General features: G+C 41.1%; 1 protein-coding gene across 2 annotated transcripts in view; it reads right to left on the reverse strand.

Moving 5' to 3' along the window:
• Nucleotides 1–17,555, reverse strand: part of rcan3 (regulator of calcineurin 3) — a 42,577-nt gene that overhangs the window by 24,521 nt on the left and 501 nt on the right. For both annotated transcript variants that reach the window (XM_054613936.1, XM_054613935.1), the window contains exon 2: nucleotides 16,112–16,378. In XM_054613936.1, coding sequence (XP_054469911.1) covers nucleotides 16,112–16,321 — 210 coding nt within the window. In that variant the 5' untranslated portion in view covers nucleotides 16,322–16,378. The remainder of the gene's footprint in view (nucleotides 1–16,111; nucleotides 16,379–17,555) is intronic.

Below are 17,555 nucleotides of genomic sequence, written 5' to 3' on the forward strand. Positions count from 1 at the left end.
CAGACGCTTTATGTGCATCCAAAGCGACTTACAGTCAGTAGTATATTACATATCATTCACCCATTCACACACTGATGACAGGCTACCATCTAACTAACATTCATGCATCATCCAGTCCACACCAATGGCAAGCTTTCAGGAGCAACTTGGGGTTAAGTGTCTTGCCCAAGGACACATCGACTGCCGAAGCCGGGTATCGAACCACCGACCCTCTGATTGGAGAACTACCTTGCTCTCCACTACGCCACAGCCGCCCCATATATGGGGCGTAGTGGAGAGCAAGGTAGTTCTCCAATCAGAGGGTAGAGCGCTTGTCCCGTAACCACAAGGTTGGTGGTTCAAACCCCTCTACCGGCAACATGCCGAGGTGTCCTTGAGCAAGACACCTAACCCCAAGTTGCTCCCCGGGCGCTTCATTGCAGCCCACTGCTCCTCCGGGATGGGTTAAATGCAGAGAAATAATTTCCCCATTGTGGGACTAATAAAGGATTGATTATTATTATTATATATAAAGGGTCACAGAAACAAAATGAAACGGGTACAAACTGTACATCAAGTTATATCATCACCAGTGGCACCCTGTTAGTTACCGTCCATGCCTTTCAATGATGCTCTTATGTGCATAGGCTGCAGTACAAAGAACACATCACCACAGGGGGTGGACATAATACCAGGAACATATGTATATAATATACAGTCATTCAAGTCTTATGTAAAAACCCTGCAACAACTCGGGCCTTTTTAAGGCTCTGTAAGGGATGTATGGAGGCAACTTAACAATAGTTCAACCTAATGCAGCACGTAGTACAGTAGCATGATAAATCCAACCCAGTCACATCAAAAAAAATGAACATTGCAAGGTCATAAATCGGTAGGGCCGCTAAACTAAAAATGTATCTTGTTATCAATTAATCTGCCAATATTTTTTTTATTATTATTCCGTTAATATTTCAGACAATGAAATATCAGACAACAGGGAAAAAGCCACATCACAAAGAGTCCAAGGTGACACAAACACATTTCATGCCATCCGAACAGTCCAAAACAGCAAAGATACCCAGTTTATAGAACAAACGTTATAAAGGACGTTCACGTTTGAGAAGCTGAAAATGTTTGGTATCTGTATTGATGAATAACTCAAACTATTTGTTGGGTAACAAAATAGTTGGTGATTCATTTGTTTGATTATTCAATTTATCGAATAAGTTGTGTTATTTTTTCCATCCTTTCTCTAACTGGAAACACTGAAGATTAATCTGTTTCAGTCAAAACATTTTTTTAAGAAAATCAGTCAAATGAAACACTGTTAGGGTAAAATCACTCTTTGATTAAACGCGATAAGCTCACAACTTAAGGACATGTGCCTTGTGACGGTCTTGTTATTGTGTCAATCATCTGATTATCATCAACATTACAAGCAGCAAGCACGATTCACAGCCATAGTTTAATGGTAAAATCCTTGTGATCAAAGAACAATTGTATCAGATCAGGACTACATTTGAAAAGCTGTTTTACTACGTATACTGTAAAATACTACTTAGTATTTTTTAGTATCCCTTTTTTCCCCCTGTCAAGGCACTATTACATAACCACGTCTGTCAGCGGCATGCTCTTGAGTAACTGCTGCCTTCAGTTGACATGGCATGTGGCTTCATTGGCCTAAGAATAACAGACGGACAACATTGTTAAATGGAGGTCACTGATGAGTTCAGTGCCAAAGCTGTTGTCTCCCTACATGCTGTTAACAAAAACATGCACAGAGATCTATTTTGGACATCAGAGTCTCAAGTTCAGATGCCTTGTGGAGCCTGGAAAGACTCAAATATGAAAACTCAAAAAGAACGTCTTAGTGAGCTGTACTGTACTTTTAGTGCTGACTAGTTCATTTGGAGATTAACTGTACCACGGCTCTTTATCAGTCACAATAAAGCAGCCGATGAATCCGGCTGTACCACCGCTGCTACAGCTCCTTTTTCTCTTAAATATGATGATACAGTGGGAGTTTCCACTTCAGCTGAAGACCAATCATTTAAAACATTCCCACAGACATTATGCCATTGCATAATAAAGCATGTCTTTTTTCCATCACTCAGACCATCTCTCTCTGCTCCTTCATTTCATAAGAATAATTGCCCCGCCGGCCGAGACAGCTAAGTCCCCCATAAGCCATTAATATTAAGGCTCTCGGCGGTGAGGGCTATTTATGTCCCTGTGTGTCAGGCATTGTCCACGCTCTGCATACGGAGAACATGAGTGAGATATGTGAGGATGACTGTGACATTCTTTCACCAGACAGCATTAGTCAGTCACCCAGTCTGGAAAATTCTGCCTGTTAACGCCAATAAATGCCAGATATCAGACACTGTAACATGTAGGCCTGAGCCTGAACTGCATCGTCAGCTGCTTCATGAGCTGTGAGTGAATCTGTTTTATACTTTCAAGTAACAATATTAAGAGCAGGTAATAGAGAAGATGTTACTTGGCAGGTTTAAATGTTATTTCAACATCACCCCCAGCGCTCATAAATCACAAGCTGAGGAGTGATACAGCAGAGCGTCTGTGCCGCCTTTTCTTTTAAATCCACTCCGTTTTCTGGAATCTAACGTAGCCTTAGCTCGCCAAATGCTGTGATCATTTATTTATGGCCTGTTGGAAAATTCTCTTTTCAGTTGCCTCTATTTACAAAGACTTGGGTCAACAGAAGGTAGCAGAGATTCACTGTCTTGCTGACGAAAAAACTGAGCAGGTGCTTCACTCAAAGCCATCCTGCCTGTTCTTAACCTCACATTTAGTCTGGACTAGTTTAATCAAGCCCAGCCTGATGTACTCCAGCCTATTCCACTCAAGTGTTACTGCTGCAGTGATTCAGGAGTACTTGTAACCAGGGGAACTGCGGTTGCCATGGGATATGTGGAAAGATTGTGGAGATGCTCAGCTAATTAAAAAAAAGAACACAGTTTAATAAAAAAAGATATGTCCATTTATTTTGTTTACAAATGAGTGTGATAGTGGTCTTTTTTAATACATTCACTGTCACAATATCAAGCTAGCTACAAGAGGCTGTCTGCACAGTTTGCACATCTGCCTGAGTCAGTTGTAACACCTGAACACCCCCTGCTGTGATTGAAGATGCATGAAAAGTATTTAACAAGCGAGCAGAGAAGTCATACGAGTAGGCCAAAGGTAATGGAAAAATGGATGCTTAATGTTAATGGGTATAGATGACTGAAATAGCAAAAACAAACTGTGGATAAATGTTAAATTGTTAGAAAAGTAATGTATAAATGCATATGGATAAATGGCTGAAATTGCTAAATATTATGAACAAATGTTTGAGATAGTAACAGTCACTAAAATGAAAGAATAAATGATCTTCTGCTACTCCAAGTGCTTGTAGTACGAATAGAAACAATCGACCTAAACATTGACAATTGAATAATTTGAAGAGAAATATTGTCCCCGCTGTGCACTGCGTTTGTATTACAGCTGATATACAGGAAGCTAGCACGCACCCTCCTCAGAGGTAGAGCGGGTCTTCCATTAATCGTAAGTCTGGAAGAAAATGTCTAAATGTCCTTGGTAAGATACGTAACCCCACACACGCATTTGTGTGAATGAGCATTTATATTTGATCCTGATGGGAAGGTTGGTAACATGCAGGGCAGCCTCTGCCATCAGTGTATGAATGTGCGTGTGAATGGGTGAATATTGACATGTCGTGTTAAGTGCTTGAGTGGTCAGAAGACTAGAAAGGCACTAAATAAATGCGAGTCCTTTTACCACATTGCCGTAGTTTGCAAGGTTAGTGTTGTTAGCACCGTAAGCTGCAGCCTAAGCCGTCGCCATTTTGAGAGCGGGTGAGAGGCAATAGAAATGCTCCCAATCTTGTATAAAGCACCTTTAAATGACATCCAATTTAAAATCAATTAATGAGCATGACAGTTGGGCTGACGTCTAAAATTAAGAAGGTTGGGAGCTGCTGTTTATAGCAATTGCCACAGACATGCAGTACAGTTTATTGGATGTATACTTAAATGTTTTTGATTATCAAAGCTCTTCTCTGATCCCTTTTGTCACTATTGATAAGTAGGATGGATCACTGTGGATAATGAAGCATTTTTTCTTCCTCTCTGGCTTCATTCTGCAGCTCTCCTACTCCTCCTCATTCACAATTCCCTCCGTTAGATCTCACAGTCAGCATGCCCCGAACAAGACTCCACGTCGGAAAATACAAGACATTCTTTTTCTGTTTCAAATAAGGATTTGTAAGTGAGAAGAGCAACTGCTCATTTTTTAACATGTGCGAATGATGAGAACCTTTTAAATGCGGCCACCTTGTCAGACTTGTTAATGACAGAATCAGTAGGTGTTTTAATGTAATAGCAATAAGTCACTGATTCAAATGGTTAATATCTTTGCCTGGAATAAAATGTACACACTAACAATGTGTAATGCTACACTTTATATGTCTCTTTGTTGAAAGTTAGATGAGAAGATTGATACCACTCTCTCATCCGTATATAGTATAGAATAGAAGCTTACTGTACACCTTGTTATCTAACTCTCGACAAGAGGACGAATAAGTGACTCACCCAAAATGTCAAACTGTTCCTTTAAGGATAATCCAGATGTTTCAGCTAATAATTGCAGCTACCTTGCCTATTCTTATGGTTTTAAAGCTTGTTGTATCATGCAAATAAAAAAACAAAGGAGATTGTAATATTAAGGAAATAGAAATCAGATTTTTGTCTTTTTCATTTAGCCTCTGTTTCTGCATGCCCATGTAAAAATAAATCAATGTACTGTACATGCAGCCTGAAATCACAGATAAGGCACACAAAAATCGAGATATTGCAGAGTCTCTAATGTGCATGAGGCACTTTATAAGAGAAGAGAAGAGAAGGAGGCAGAGACAGCAGAGATGCTCAAAGGGTGAGACACTGTGTCTCAGACTCACTGACGAGCAGAATTTGTATTCTGAAGTAGAGCTCTGCAGAGGAGCAGGAGGGAGGAAATCAGGGCAGTGGATCATCACGGTGGGCTGATTCAGGCACGCACATAACACCAAAATGCATGTTAATGCACAACCGAACACAATCCAACACATAAACACATGGACAAATAAAAAGAATGCATTTAAATATGAAGTGTATTTGTGCTTAATCATCTGTGAAATCAAACCCAACACACACACATTTTATTCACTACAAGAATGACAACTGTTCCCACAGACACACAAGCAATATGGGCTGTATATGTGTGTGTGTGTGATGTAACAGCAGAAGAATGGAAGGAATGACGACTTCAGGCATGCACCTAGGCTCTGGCTGCACCATCAATATGATCTTCACACACACACTAACACACGCTAACACACACACATACACTCACACACACACACTAACACACTAACACACAAACACTCCATCCCTTCATTGCCAACCTCTTGTTTCACCAGGCTAGCTCTCTTGGCCCAGCCAAACCAAACCGGCGGTGCCAGCGCCAATGCAGCTGCTGTAATCTAGGCCAAGCTATTTATAAAGCAAGCAGCCAAGTACAGGCGCAGGGAGCCAGGGGGAGACAGAGGGATGGGAGGATAAGAGAGTGTCTACAGGGCAGAGAGACAGATCTACAGGGTGTAAGGTGAGAAAGAGCGGGGGAGAACAGAGACGCAGAAGGAGGCAGGATGGCACAGAGATAATAAAGGCAGTGAGAGTGTGAGTGAAAATAGAAAGAGAGAGAGAGAGATGGAGAGAGAGAGAGAGAGAGAGATAATATGTCAGGTGCAAAGGACAGCATGAATACCTGAGGAGCAGACACCAACCATAAAATGTAAATGATGAGCAAAAGTAGCCGCGATCAACACTCCTTCAAAGCCCGAAACGTTTTTCATCTGGAGGTTTGAGTTTTGCAGACGAGCTGACAGGATGAGAATGTGGCTGTTGCAGCGTTTAGTGATTTGGATGAAAAACAAAATGTTGACAGATAAGCTTTACACGACTTCTGGCAATCAAGCTTTAATCAACAGCGACAGACAACTCCCAGAGGCAACTCTGACTGGACCTCGTTTCTCCTAATTAACAAAAATGAGCATGTTGTCATGGGAAATGTGTACATGCAACTGTACAGATATTGTCCAATATTCCTACATGAAAAAATAGAACTACATTATCACAAGATTGAAGTTATTTGTGCTGTTTTCACTGGGTTAAAGTGGGCAGGGCTCAGGTGGAAAAAGGTGATGTCATGGACCTCTAAGCACCAATCAGGATTTAGCAGCAGTTTAATCAAAATCTGATGACAGCTGTTGGTTAATTGCTTATGGTGTCTGTCCAATGTCAGTCATTCTGATCAAACTACACCCTCAGAGTCCTCATAAAGTAGATTAGCAGAGTATCTATGTCTTAGAAAATAATATCTAATGTCCCCCCCCCCCAATCTTAAATGTGAATTAATGTATATTTAGGATAATAGAGAAATACTAGTTGCCATGAGAATAAAAGCATATTGAACTTTTGTACTTGATTTTTAAGGGTTTCAACTAAATTCTGTTTAGTGTTTAAAGTCGTTTTAATAAGGTTTATGACAATAATCTCATACAACTATTTTGGAATAGGAATGCACTGATCTATAAGAAAACTCACTGTATTGTAGGAGGATAATGCACCATACAGGTGTTTATAAGCCAGCAATCTTTTTTGCTTATGTAGGCATTTTAGCGGGGACAGGGGAGTCTAGGCCGGAGACTTTTCTTGACATAAATTATTCAAAAGTTCTCTTTATTTTTAATTACTGTTTTTTTCTAAGGTTCTGATGTAGATCGAGTAAAAAAACTGGGTAAGATTATAAAAATTCCTTTTTTTACCCATCTGCATTCAGCGAAGGAGAACATCAGGGTCTGAGCCAATCGGAGACAGAGATCTTTGCAGAATGCAGTCGTGGCAAAATAAATAACAATACACACAGAAAAACAGCTGCTAAATGTCAGGCACACCTTTGCGACCGATGGAAATGTTTAGTAGACGAGATGTTCTGATACCATTTTCTTCCGGACCTTGCGATCGGCCGATACTGAGAACTAATCAGATACCAGTATATTAAAAACAAAAACAGTGAAACAGGTCATAACTCCCTTGCAGTGAAAACAACTCCCTCAAACAAGATCTCGCCAAAACGATTACATATGAATACATCATGATAAGGTTATAATTTATCTTCGCCCAATAAGCATTTTAACTGAATTGAGCCTGAACGCATCATAAAGTTACTCCATGCAACTTCATTGCGTTAACCGTTAGCTCCGTCATTTAGCCAAGCAGGAGTGTGATGCCCATCGGCTGCTAATAATTAACGTACACTAGTCCTCCTCCTGTTCATTTCAACACAAATTTGTTGTTCACAAGAGTGTTTAACCACAGGTGTGTAGTAATAGTTTGCACATGTGCAGTACCAATTGCGCAGGATGTATGGATTGGCTAGCGAGAGACACATGTTGTTGTTCCGGTGTACAGAGAGCGAGCTGATAAATGATAAGATAACGTGATATCGGATTAGTGCATAGACTCGAGTACTCACCGATATGCAATCCAGCATTTTAGGATGCACCAGAGGCACTTGCCGTTGTGTTTTGGTGCTGGGACAACTATAATATTTAGTTGCAGTTGACAGATTGTTGGTCGCGCCCTGGAGCCATATGTGAGAATAACTTCCAACAACATCAATACGTAAATTAGTAAATGGTCAAAATAACAAAAGCTGCTTTATGTACGGAGTGCTTTTACAAACAGCATCACAAACACTGACCCAACATGGGAGATGACAGCATGGTATGTTTCTGGTTCACAGCCCACATCTGGTGGGACACCAGCAGATGTTCAATGTTTTAACCCAGTCCAGCAGCTTAGGAGCTGGAGAGATGAGCTGCCATATAGCTGTGTGTGCCGGACAGAGGGAGAGGAGGGGGATGGACGAGGAAGCACAGAGCGACACGTGCCGATGGTACAACTGATTGCTTTGCTTTGAAATCAGGTCAAATTTGGATTGGTTGTGCAGACTCTGCAGACTGCTTGCAGGCCATCGCTACCGAGTACCAGACACAACAGAAAGGGGGAAAAAAGAAGTGGCGGGGAAGGACCCGAGGTGGTCTCAGGGCTCCAGACACAACACTGTGCTTTGAGAAGAAGTGGGTGCTATTTCCTGATGTTGGCAAACAAAGAGGGAAACAGAAACGATAGACAGGGTGTGAGAGTTCTCCATTATTTTACTAATTTTAAAAATTGATGAGAACAATTAGTGTAAGGATGCCAACTTTAAAGGATGATTAATAAGCAAACTGTATGAAAAAAAAAAAAAAAAGAGTTGTGCTAAAGCTGCCATATCTTTTTTCAGACAACACACCTGCCACCACAGCAACAGATGCTCAAAATGTACAAATCACAGGGACAGGTTGACACACAGGCCCCCAGACGTCAATAACTTGGGTATAGGTCATCAATAAGCAACGTGGCCGAGACAGTGATAGGAAAAGAAAGTGAGATACACACAAAGACAAACCTAAATGACAGGGAGAAAAAGCACTCCTGGGAAACATGAACAAATGAAAGATCTAAAGAAAAGTACGAACAAACAAGAACCAAAGAAAACCAAATCGATTTGACGAGAGTCGCATACACGATTGTATTCCCTTTTTCCAGTAAAGTAACAACTGTGAAAAACAAGTGCCGAGAGAAAAACAATCAACAACAGGCTGTCAATAGTCCTTTTCTGTGAATGACAACCGGCAGAAATTGATTTGGATGCCGGTCTGCCTACCTTTCTCTCCTAATAAATAACTCCAAGAAGCGGCCTCACAGGGGAACCGGCTCTACAGACTCATTTAAATATCAACGAAGCTCTGTAAGTAAACAGGAAGGTAAAAGAAAACAGAAAAAAGGAGGATTCAAGGCAAACTGGAGCTACAGTAGTACTATACAATGAGGTCATTTGTAAATAACCACTTTAAGACATACAACACAGTCCGAGAGACTCTGTTAAGAAAATTGTTTTTACATTTTGTTTTAAAAACATATCTTTTAAAAACATATTTTTACAGACAGGCTGATCAAACATGAACTGGGTCTCTTAAATCCTCACAGTCAGATCAGCCACACTTCTTGTGTCTGTGGGTTTATTTCAGCTCCTTCATTTGTACACACTTATCTGCAGAACATTTTCTATTTCATGGACTGATTGCAGTTTCGCCTCGATTCATGGGTGTCCATTTATACTTCAGTCAAATAAGAGATCATGTTCTGTTGTTGTGTGAGCTGCTATTCTTGAAAGCGCCCACAGAACATTTCTTTTTTTAGACTGATTGAACCAGAAAATAATCTTGGTTTAAATAGACTCACAGGAGCAAGACTAAGAACAGAAAACACAGCAGCTTACGGAGCATGCTAAATCTTATAGTTTCATAATCAGCCCCTGTGTAGTAGGAGAGGGCGGGGTAAGATGAGTCGTCTCTTTTATCAAAGCAACCATACACAAAACCAATCGTAATCACACATCAAAGAGGAAAAATCTATTTCCATCAAGCTCTGAAGCTGAAGGTGTGGGAGTGGTACTGTACGAGTATCATAGTATAGAACTATATTATCATGAAGAGGATAGAAGGCTCTTTAAATAGATGCTGCTATTTAAATTACGTGGTAATTAAATTACACTGTGTCAAAGAGATTTCTTAAAAATATTACTTTATGTTTTCCCAAGCACAAATATTAAAAAATGTATTTAAAAAACCCAGAGAACAGCCTCTTTATAGGAAATGCGAAAGAGCAACTTAGAAAGCTTGAGAGAAATAAAAAGTCGGTCCTGTGGGAAAGCTGTACATTCCTTTTGAAAAAAGTTAAAGAAGAACTAAAGAGCTATTAGAGAAAGAGGTGAAAGCGACGGTGATAAATGTCAGAAAATAGCTACAAGAAAGAAATCACAAATTCCGAGAGACTTCAAGGTACATTTTTTTGTCCAATTCATAAAGATAGTTAATGATCTTAACATTTGGGCAAACTCAAACTCTACTTAAGCTTAATGAACGGGTTAATAATTGTTGGAAATATCTTTAATTGGCTGATCAACTTATCACCTTTCCCTTTCTTTTGAATCTGACATCAGCTACTGTATATGATAGAGAAGAACAGATCCAAACAAATAGTATATCATTCCATTTCAATTAGCAGACCCTATTATGGTATCTAATGGTTTTATTAATTACTTAGTTTGTTGACATGTCTGTCGTTCTTTTTATACCAGAAGGGAAATATCCATTTGGAATTATCAGTTGAAGGTTTGCATGGACAGTTTTTCTCACTCTGCTGCTCCTAATCGCAGTTTAAACTACATTACGTGAACCGTAATAAAAGACACAGCCACACAGGAGTTTTGGCTGATTAGACCTCCGCCCTTGTTGAAGGTGAATTATGAAGTTTAGTGGGAACCGGACTCCGTGGCATAAAGAGAATAGGCCTCTTGTCACAGCAGCCTTTTTGTCAGTTCATAGCAGGGTAAACACAGATGTAACTGATAATGGTAATTATGGTCCTGTTCTACTGAGTGTGTCACAACCAGTGAGCCAAAATGCACAATACCACAGCCCCGACCCGCCTCAGTGCATCAGGGCTGTAATTAATGTTATTCATAACACCTTTATTTACCCGGGTATGGCATTTAGCAAAACAGCTGCTGCAAAAAAGGGCTTATAGACCTGAAATCCCTAACGGTTAACTTTAAAAAGATACTCACTAAAAAGGGTCCATGCAAACATTACCACAATGCAATGCTCCACATACTACTGATGCTAAAAGGACTGTTGTGTGTCCAAAATCTCCATTGCAGCTCACCACAGAGTAACAACTAAGTGTCTGTTACGTAGGGCATAATGAATGGGTGGACTTGTCATAGCAAGGAAAGCACAGGTGTTACTAATAACGTTAATGATGGCTCTGTGCTGTCAATGCAAGAGTGACAGACTGTTTTGCATACCGAACTGAAATGAAGTGGCAACCTGGTCTGACTGAGTCTAGAGCACAGCTGATTATTAAGGTGTAATTTGTTCCATCCTAACAGATAAAACAGGAAAATGAGCGTGATGTCGATCAGGCACACTCTGTACAAACCCATACAGTCCTGAGAAGAGACCAGAACAGAAATAATCATCCAAAATAATTAAACTCCCCTGTGAGGGTTCATCATAGGTGAGCAGGGCCGTTATCATTTACCTTACATACTTTTCACTTTCCTGTTTAACTTACAGCCCTTCTGTACAGGCACAAAGACCCTTGATGCGTTCAACCTGTGCAGTAGATGGTCATGTTTGTTTATGTAAACACATTTATTAACTTTACAGATATTTTGTCACACAATCACGTCACAGTATTGGCTTGGCTCACATTTATCTGGAAAACCTAGTAGCTGACTTCAACGTGAGATTCTCATCAAAATGCAAGAAGCCTCGTAGTTTAACACAGAAAAATGGAAAACTGTGATTGTCAAAGAAAACACTGTCATCTTGTCAAATGTGCAGAAATACTTTGCCACCCTGAGTGCCACAACAGCTCAATTCAACCAAACCGCTTCCCATGGTTTTGTCTGCTTGACTTAAATTGCTTTTTGCTTTTCTTCGGTTTGACAAGTAAAGGCAAAACAAGCGCACCGGGTCGGCGAGACATCCCCCGTCAGCGTACCAGAATGAAATCCAGGCCGCAGCGGGGAGCGGCGGCCAGCGGCACTCACTCACTCTGCACTGCATCATGTCTGACCTTCAGCCTGCCAAGCACCCGCTGCCTCACGTTCACCCCCCCCAAGGGCCGACACCCAAAAATAGACCATAGTCTGACACATGCAAACATATCACTACCACGCGCATGCATGCACGCTGTGTGTACAATCCGTTGTGCGTGCACATAAAAACAGAAACACACATCTCACTTTTCACATCCTCCATCACGCTATCTTTAGTCCCTGATGTGTTTCATAGCTCCACTCTGCTCTATATACGAGTCACGCTATCAAACACGTTAGACTGAAGTGTCCACCTTAGTAGCTCACTCCTCACATACTTACAGCACTCTATTGCTGCTACAATGCTAATGCATTGCTAAAAGGAACAGTTTGGAAACTATTCGTAGGGCTTCTGCAGTAAATGTGCTGGACAAGTGGTCTAATAGATACTGCAGTAGTTTTGGTTTAATGTGCTTTAATATAATATACGTCCACGAGTTATAATATAAGTCCATGAGTTTTCTGCCAACGCACCAATTAAATGGAGGTGAATGGAATTTAATTTGTGGTGCTTTAAGCTCTGAAAAACGATATGCATTTTTTTCTTTTTAAGAAACAATATCCTCGCTACTCTGGATAAACCCTGGAAAACATTGATTTAATTGGAACTATTTCCCAACAAGAACTAGTCCCTAGTTGAAACTGAAAGAGTGTACTGCGTATTATCTACAGTACGTCATCAGTGAAAGATCGACATTAGGTCCACATATGAGGTACAACATAGTTACTCATCTTGTAAAGATACACAGTCCACAAGAGTAAAAGTAAAAAGAGTAAAAAACATTACAGTAAGTCCAACAGTACATTAACAGTTACTACGACTGACGTATTAGCAACACATTAGCCCCAGACAGCTATTATAATGGCTAGGTTTGTTAGCAGTGAATCACAAAAAAACCCCACAAAACAGCTATAATAAAAAGAGCATATACAGCTAATGACCTAACAAGGTGAGTACATTAAAGAATACCAACATTTGCCAAATAAGGTATCAGACAAATGATTATTTTTGGTATAGGCACTAGTATTGACAATTTTCACCCAGCTCTCAGCCGTATTGTTTAATTGTCAGTTTCAATGCTGTTAGTATGTCAACTTAATTTAATTTTATTGGGTAAGAAAGCACATATTGTCACTTTACTTTCGTGGGTAGAACTAAGTTGGACTCATGTTTCTGATCACCTATTATCACATATGCAAATCCAATATCCATATTATTCAGCTGCTAAATGCTCCACTGTCTTCACCAGCCAGTCACTAACTTGTCAATCAGCCGTTTAGTGCTGAGCAGGTTGTGTGCAGTGGGTTTACAGTATATGAGCTTTTCAGCTCCAGACAGCTGCCTGCTGCGTCTGTAAATGAGGTTGATGAGGGTGTTTTGATAGTGAACCAAAACAGAAAAGTCACAATTTGTAAAACCAAAATAATGAAGTAGAATACAGTGAAATGCTCTGCAGAGCTGAGAGGAGCTGCACAGTTTGTCACTGTGAGTTACCCCCTTTCACATTACACGTTGTAAATTAGTTCAGCTTTAAGCTTTCATACTTTAACAATACAGTGCCGCAATCTAAAAAGAAGATAAAATCATTTTGCTCGGTGCTGTATTAAGGTTGCAGCTGCTGCTTGCTTGATTGCACTGGTTATGGATTGAGGAGAGCACGGTCTGACAGCAGCAGCAGCAGCAGCGATGAAAGCTTTGCTCTGTGCTGATTAGGCCTGGTATACACCGGGTACTATGAGGAACGACTTCTAATGGCTTCTCTGACCTTTCCCTTTGACAAGCACAGAAACCACTTTGCCTCGTTACTTTGCGCATGCACACCTCTGTCTCCAACTCCCTCACTCCTCGAACACACTTGTTTTTCTGTGTGGGCTACAGATAATGAATCGTGTCAGAATTAGAAGCCACACCGGCTGCAGCTGCGCTCACTCTATTCAATGCTGTTAATTGTATTCATACGCCGAATGTAGGCGATCATCCCTCGGGCCACAATGAGAACCAGTCTGAGGAACATAATGGGAGGTATAAGTGACTCAGCATAATCTAAGTCAAATCTGAAATGACCCAGAACAGGTTCAGTGCAATTTGATTTGGGTAGGTTTTTCTTTTCGGTTGGTTGAGTTGATGACATCTTTCTAATAATCACTAAAATACAACACATATCAGACTTGTTAATAGAATAGAGTCATGCAGTCCTGGACTTATTTCCATCTTTGTCTGAGGTGTTTTAGACAGTTAAGAGGGTTTTAGCATAAATGAATGAATAAAATGAATAAAAGTGTGCCAGTCGCCTTAAATTACATGTTGCATTTGTCTGTAATAATGACACAAGGGCAATTAAAAATAATAGCCTTTCTATTTGATATCTCAATTGAGAGGCCGATGATCAAAGCCCTGTGAGAGTCATTCAAAACATTAAATGTGGTTGAGCAGCCCTGTTTTAATCATGAGGATTCATTTTAATGAGTAAATTAATAATAACCCCAATGATTACAGTGGAGAGGTGATCTGATCTGACCGGACCAGAGCTGAACTTCCTAAAGAAACAGTAAAAACGTTTTAAGGTGTCTCTACATTGAACATAAAAGCTTGTCAGGGGAACAAAATACTGCAGATAAAAGAAAAAGTGTGCCACTGGGTCTTTTCACTAATGCAGAAGAAAGGAAAGGCTTTTACAGCCTGCTAAGAGCTTCTTATAGATATGGGGGCACATATTTCTCTCCCCTCTCTCTCCCTCCCTCTCTAAAAGAGCACAGTGAGATTACAGAAACAGCCCATCCTCCTGCATGCAGGCCTTTGAGGACAGAAACAGAAGGTAATGTCATTGTTGGGAGGGAGCCAAGAGCCCAAAGACAAAAAAAAAATGTAGGTTGCCATGTCCCTGCTCTATACTGAGGATGCAGACACTGGGGTTAAAGATGTCAAGTTTTTAGCAGTTAGGCAAATGTAGACATTTAGCATTTTTAGAATAAGTTGTGTATGTGTGCAGAAACAAACAGCACTGCTACTAGCCAAAAACAACCCCATACAGTAACTGTTTGTGCTTTGAAAATATCACAAGCAGCCTGTTTTCAATTAAATTCCTCATCCCTTCCTGTCCTGATTTTGAAAGTTTAAATAAATGTCAAAAGTTCTATTTTTAGTGCGGCTCATTTAATTGAACCATATGGAGAACAATCTATTGACATGCTCTGACTGAAGGGTGCGTGGGTGGCATTTCCACTTAAAAGGACCTGCGTGTGAATCGTAATGAAGCGAGGAGGCAAAACGAAAACGGGAGGGGAGGAGGCAGACTCCACCGCTAGGAGCACTGGGTGTACAAACAGCCAACTCACAAAGCAAGGAGTGATCCATTTAAAGGGATTTTGTTTATGCGCCAGATTTAGCCTCTCCGCTTTGCCTTCATATACACAGAGGGGATAAATAAAGAACGCTCAGGAGAGAGACTGGAGGGCGATATTAAAAGAATTAAGGGAAGGAAAAGAAAGTTAACAAGTGATCAGAAAGAGGAGAGAACAATGTTGGGGAAAAAGACAGCTTCTACAGGTGAAATGGATGGATAGACTTGACAGAGAACGAAACACTGGGAGACTTAAAGAGAGGCAGGCATGCCAGCTGGATGGATGGAGGGATGGTAGGACAGCATAATTGGATTAGAGGGGCAGAACATTAAAAGCATTTGCTCTGTATCCTCCTCCAGAAAACAGGATCCAGTGATCTCAAGTGTTCCTGCTCCGAGGAGTCAGATAAAGCTGTGAAAGCAGGACTCATAAGACTCCAGAGAGGCCTTAACAGAATATATACAGCAAGTGTGTGTAAAGGTACAAACCTAACATGTCTGTACTGCATGTGGGCTTTTGAATGAGGCCCGTTGCCACATCTATAAGTGTAAGTGGGCGGGAATAAAACACGGCATGATCAAAATGATAGATTAAGGCGGAGTATGGCTCATGATTCATACTGTAATCCGCTGACCTACATTCATGTTTAATGGCTAATAAATACCAGCATCAGGTGTGTATATATCTGTGTGTTTGTGTGTTTGTGTGTGTGTGTGTGTGTGTGTTGTGTGTGTGTGTGTGTGTGTGTGTGTGTGTGTGTGTGTGTGTATGCCTTTGCGTTTGAGCAATCAGCAGCGCCACTTGATAAAGTGACAGGAGTGAAAGCTGTGGATGCTTGTCTTTGAATCTTCAACACGCTGACACATTCAGCATGATGACTCAAACATACACAGATTGACGCATTAACCCCACCAGATTTGTGTGTGTGTGTGTGTGTGTGTCTGCTCCATCTCACCCTGTGTGCGTCCTCCTCGAACACTGCATCATGGACGCTGCATGCAAAGAGCGCCGTGGGGAGGTCGCTTAGATCCATCATCTCCTCCGCCATGCCGTCCTGATCAGTCTCTCCAAACACCATGTCCTCTTCCTCCTCCTCATCCTCCTCGGGGTCGCTGCTGTAGGCCTCTGAGCCGTTGCTCCACGCCTTGGAGCCCTCTCGCAGCATGTTAAAGGCTTTTGGGAAGTCAGCTGACGGGCAGGTGGGGACCACAGAGGCTGGGAACTGGGGAGAGGGAAGGTCAAGAGAGTGGAAGTCAGGAGATAAGGTGAATATACCGGCTGGATGTTGCTCACAGAGAACAAGGTAGTGAGTCACTGGTGTGTGAAGATTAAAGGGTTGCACTTAAATGGCAGTGACGATACCACACTGTGGTTGTGGGATGGATAAAAGAGAAAAACAGAGAGGAAAGAGAACGGAGATGAAGGAAGGAGTGGCAGTGGAAGATGGCGAGAAGAGATAAAGTTCAACAGGACAAAAGATAAAGGGGGAAACGAAAATAAATAAATAGAAAACAGAGAGGAAAAAGGGTGAAGTTTCATGTTGACATCTACTCGTAGGTCAGTATTCCTGATGAAAGTATACTTGGGCAATCACTGGTGACTAAAAATCTACCTCTTTCTCCAAATCCAAATTGTTTAGAGAACCATCTTTCAACGATGCCGTAAGGTACTGTATTCTAATTAGGGCTGCAAGAAATGATTGTTTTCATCTGATGATTATTTTCATATTTAATTTGCTAAATATTTAGTCCAGGGCTGCACGGTGGTGTAGTGGTTAGCACTGTCGCCTCACAGCAAGAGGGGCCCGGGTTCATTTCCCGGGCTGGACAACCTTCTGTGTGGAGTTTGCATGTTCTCCCCGTGTCAGCATGGGTTCTCTCCGGGTTCTCCGGCTTCCTCCCACAGTCCAAAGACATGCAGCTTAGGTGCATTGAAGACTCTAAATTGCCCGTAGGTGTGGATGTGAGTGTGAATGGTTGTCTGTCTCTATATGTCAGCCCTGTGACAGGCTGGAGACCTGTCCAGGTGAACCCTGCCTTCACCCATTGACAGCTGAGATCGGCTCCAGCACCCCTGCGACCCTTAACTGGATAAGCAGGTTACGGAAAATGGATGGATGGAATGGATATTTAGTCCATTTAAACTATATGTATTAAAAAAATGATGAAAAATGTCAATCTCTATTTCCCGAAATCTATGGTGGTGTATTTGAATTGCTGGTTTTGTCAAACCAACAGCCAAAAATGAAAAAGATATTCCGTTCACGATCACAAAAGGCTAAGAAAAGTAGTTCAAATTAACAATTTAAAGGCTGGAAGCAGTGACGTTTTCATATTTGCTTGAAAAATAACTTGTTGTGTTGATTTCTGTCAACTAATTGCCATTGCTTTATAGATCAG

Source organism: Anoplopoma fimbria, chromosome 15 (assembly GCF_027596085.1).
Source record: "Anoplopoma fimbria isolate UVic2021 breed Golden Eagle Sablefish chromosome 15, Afim_UVic_2022, whole genome shotgun sequence".
Lineage (NCBI taxonomy): Eukaryota > Metazoa > Chordata > Actinopteri > Perciformes > Anoplopomatidae > Anoplopoma > Anoplopoma fimbria.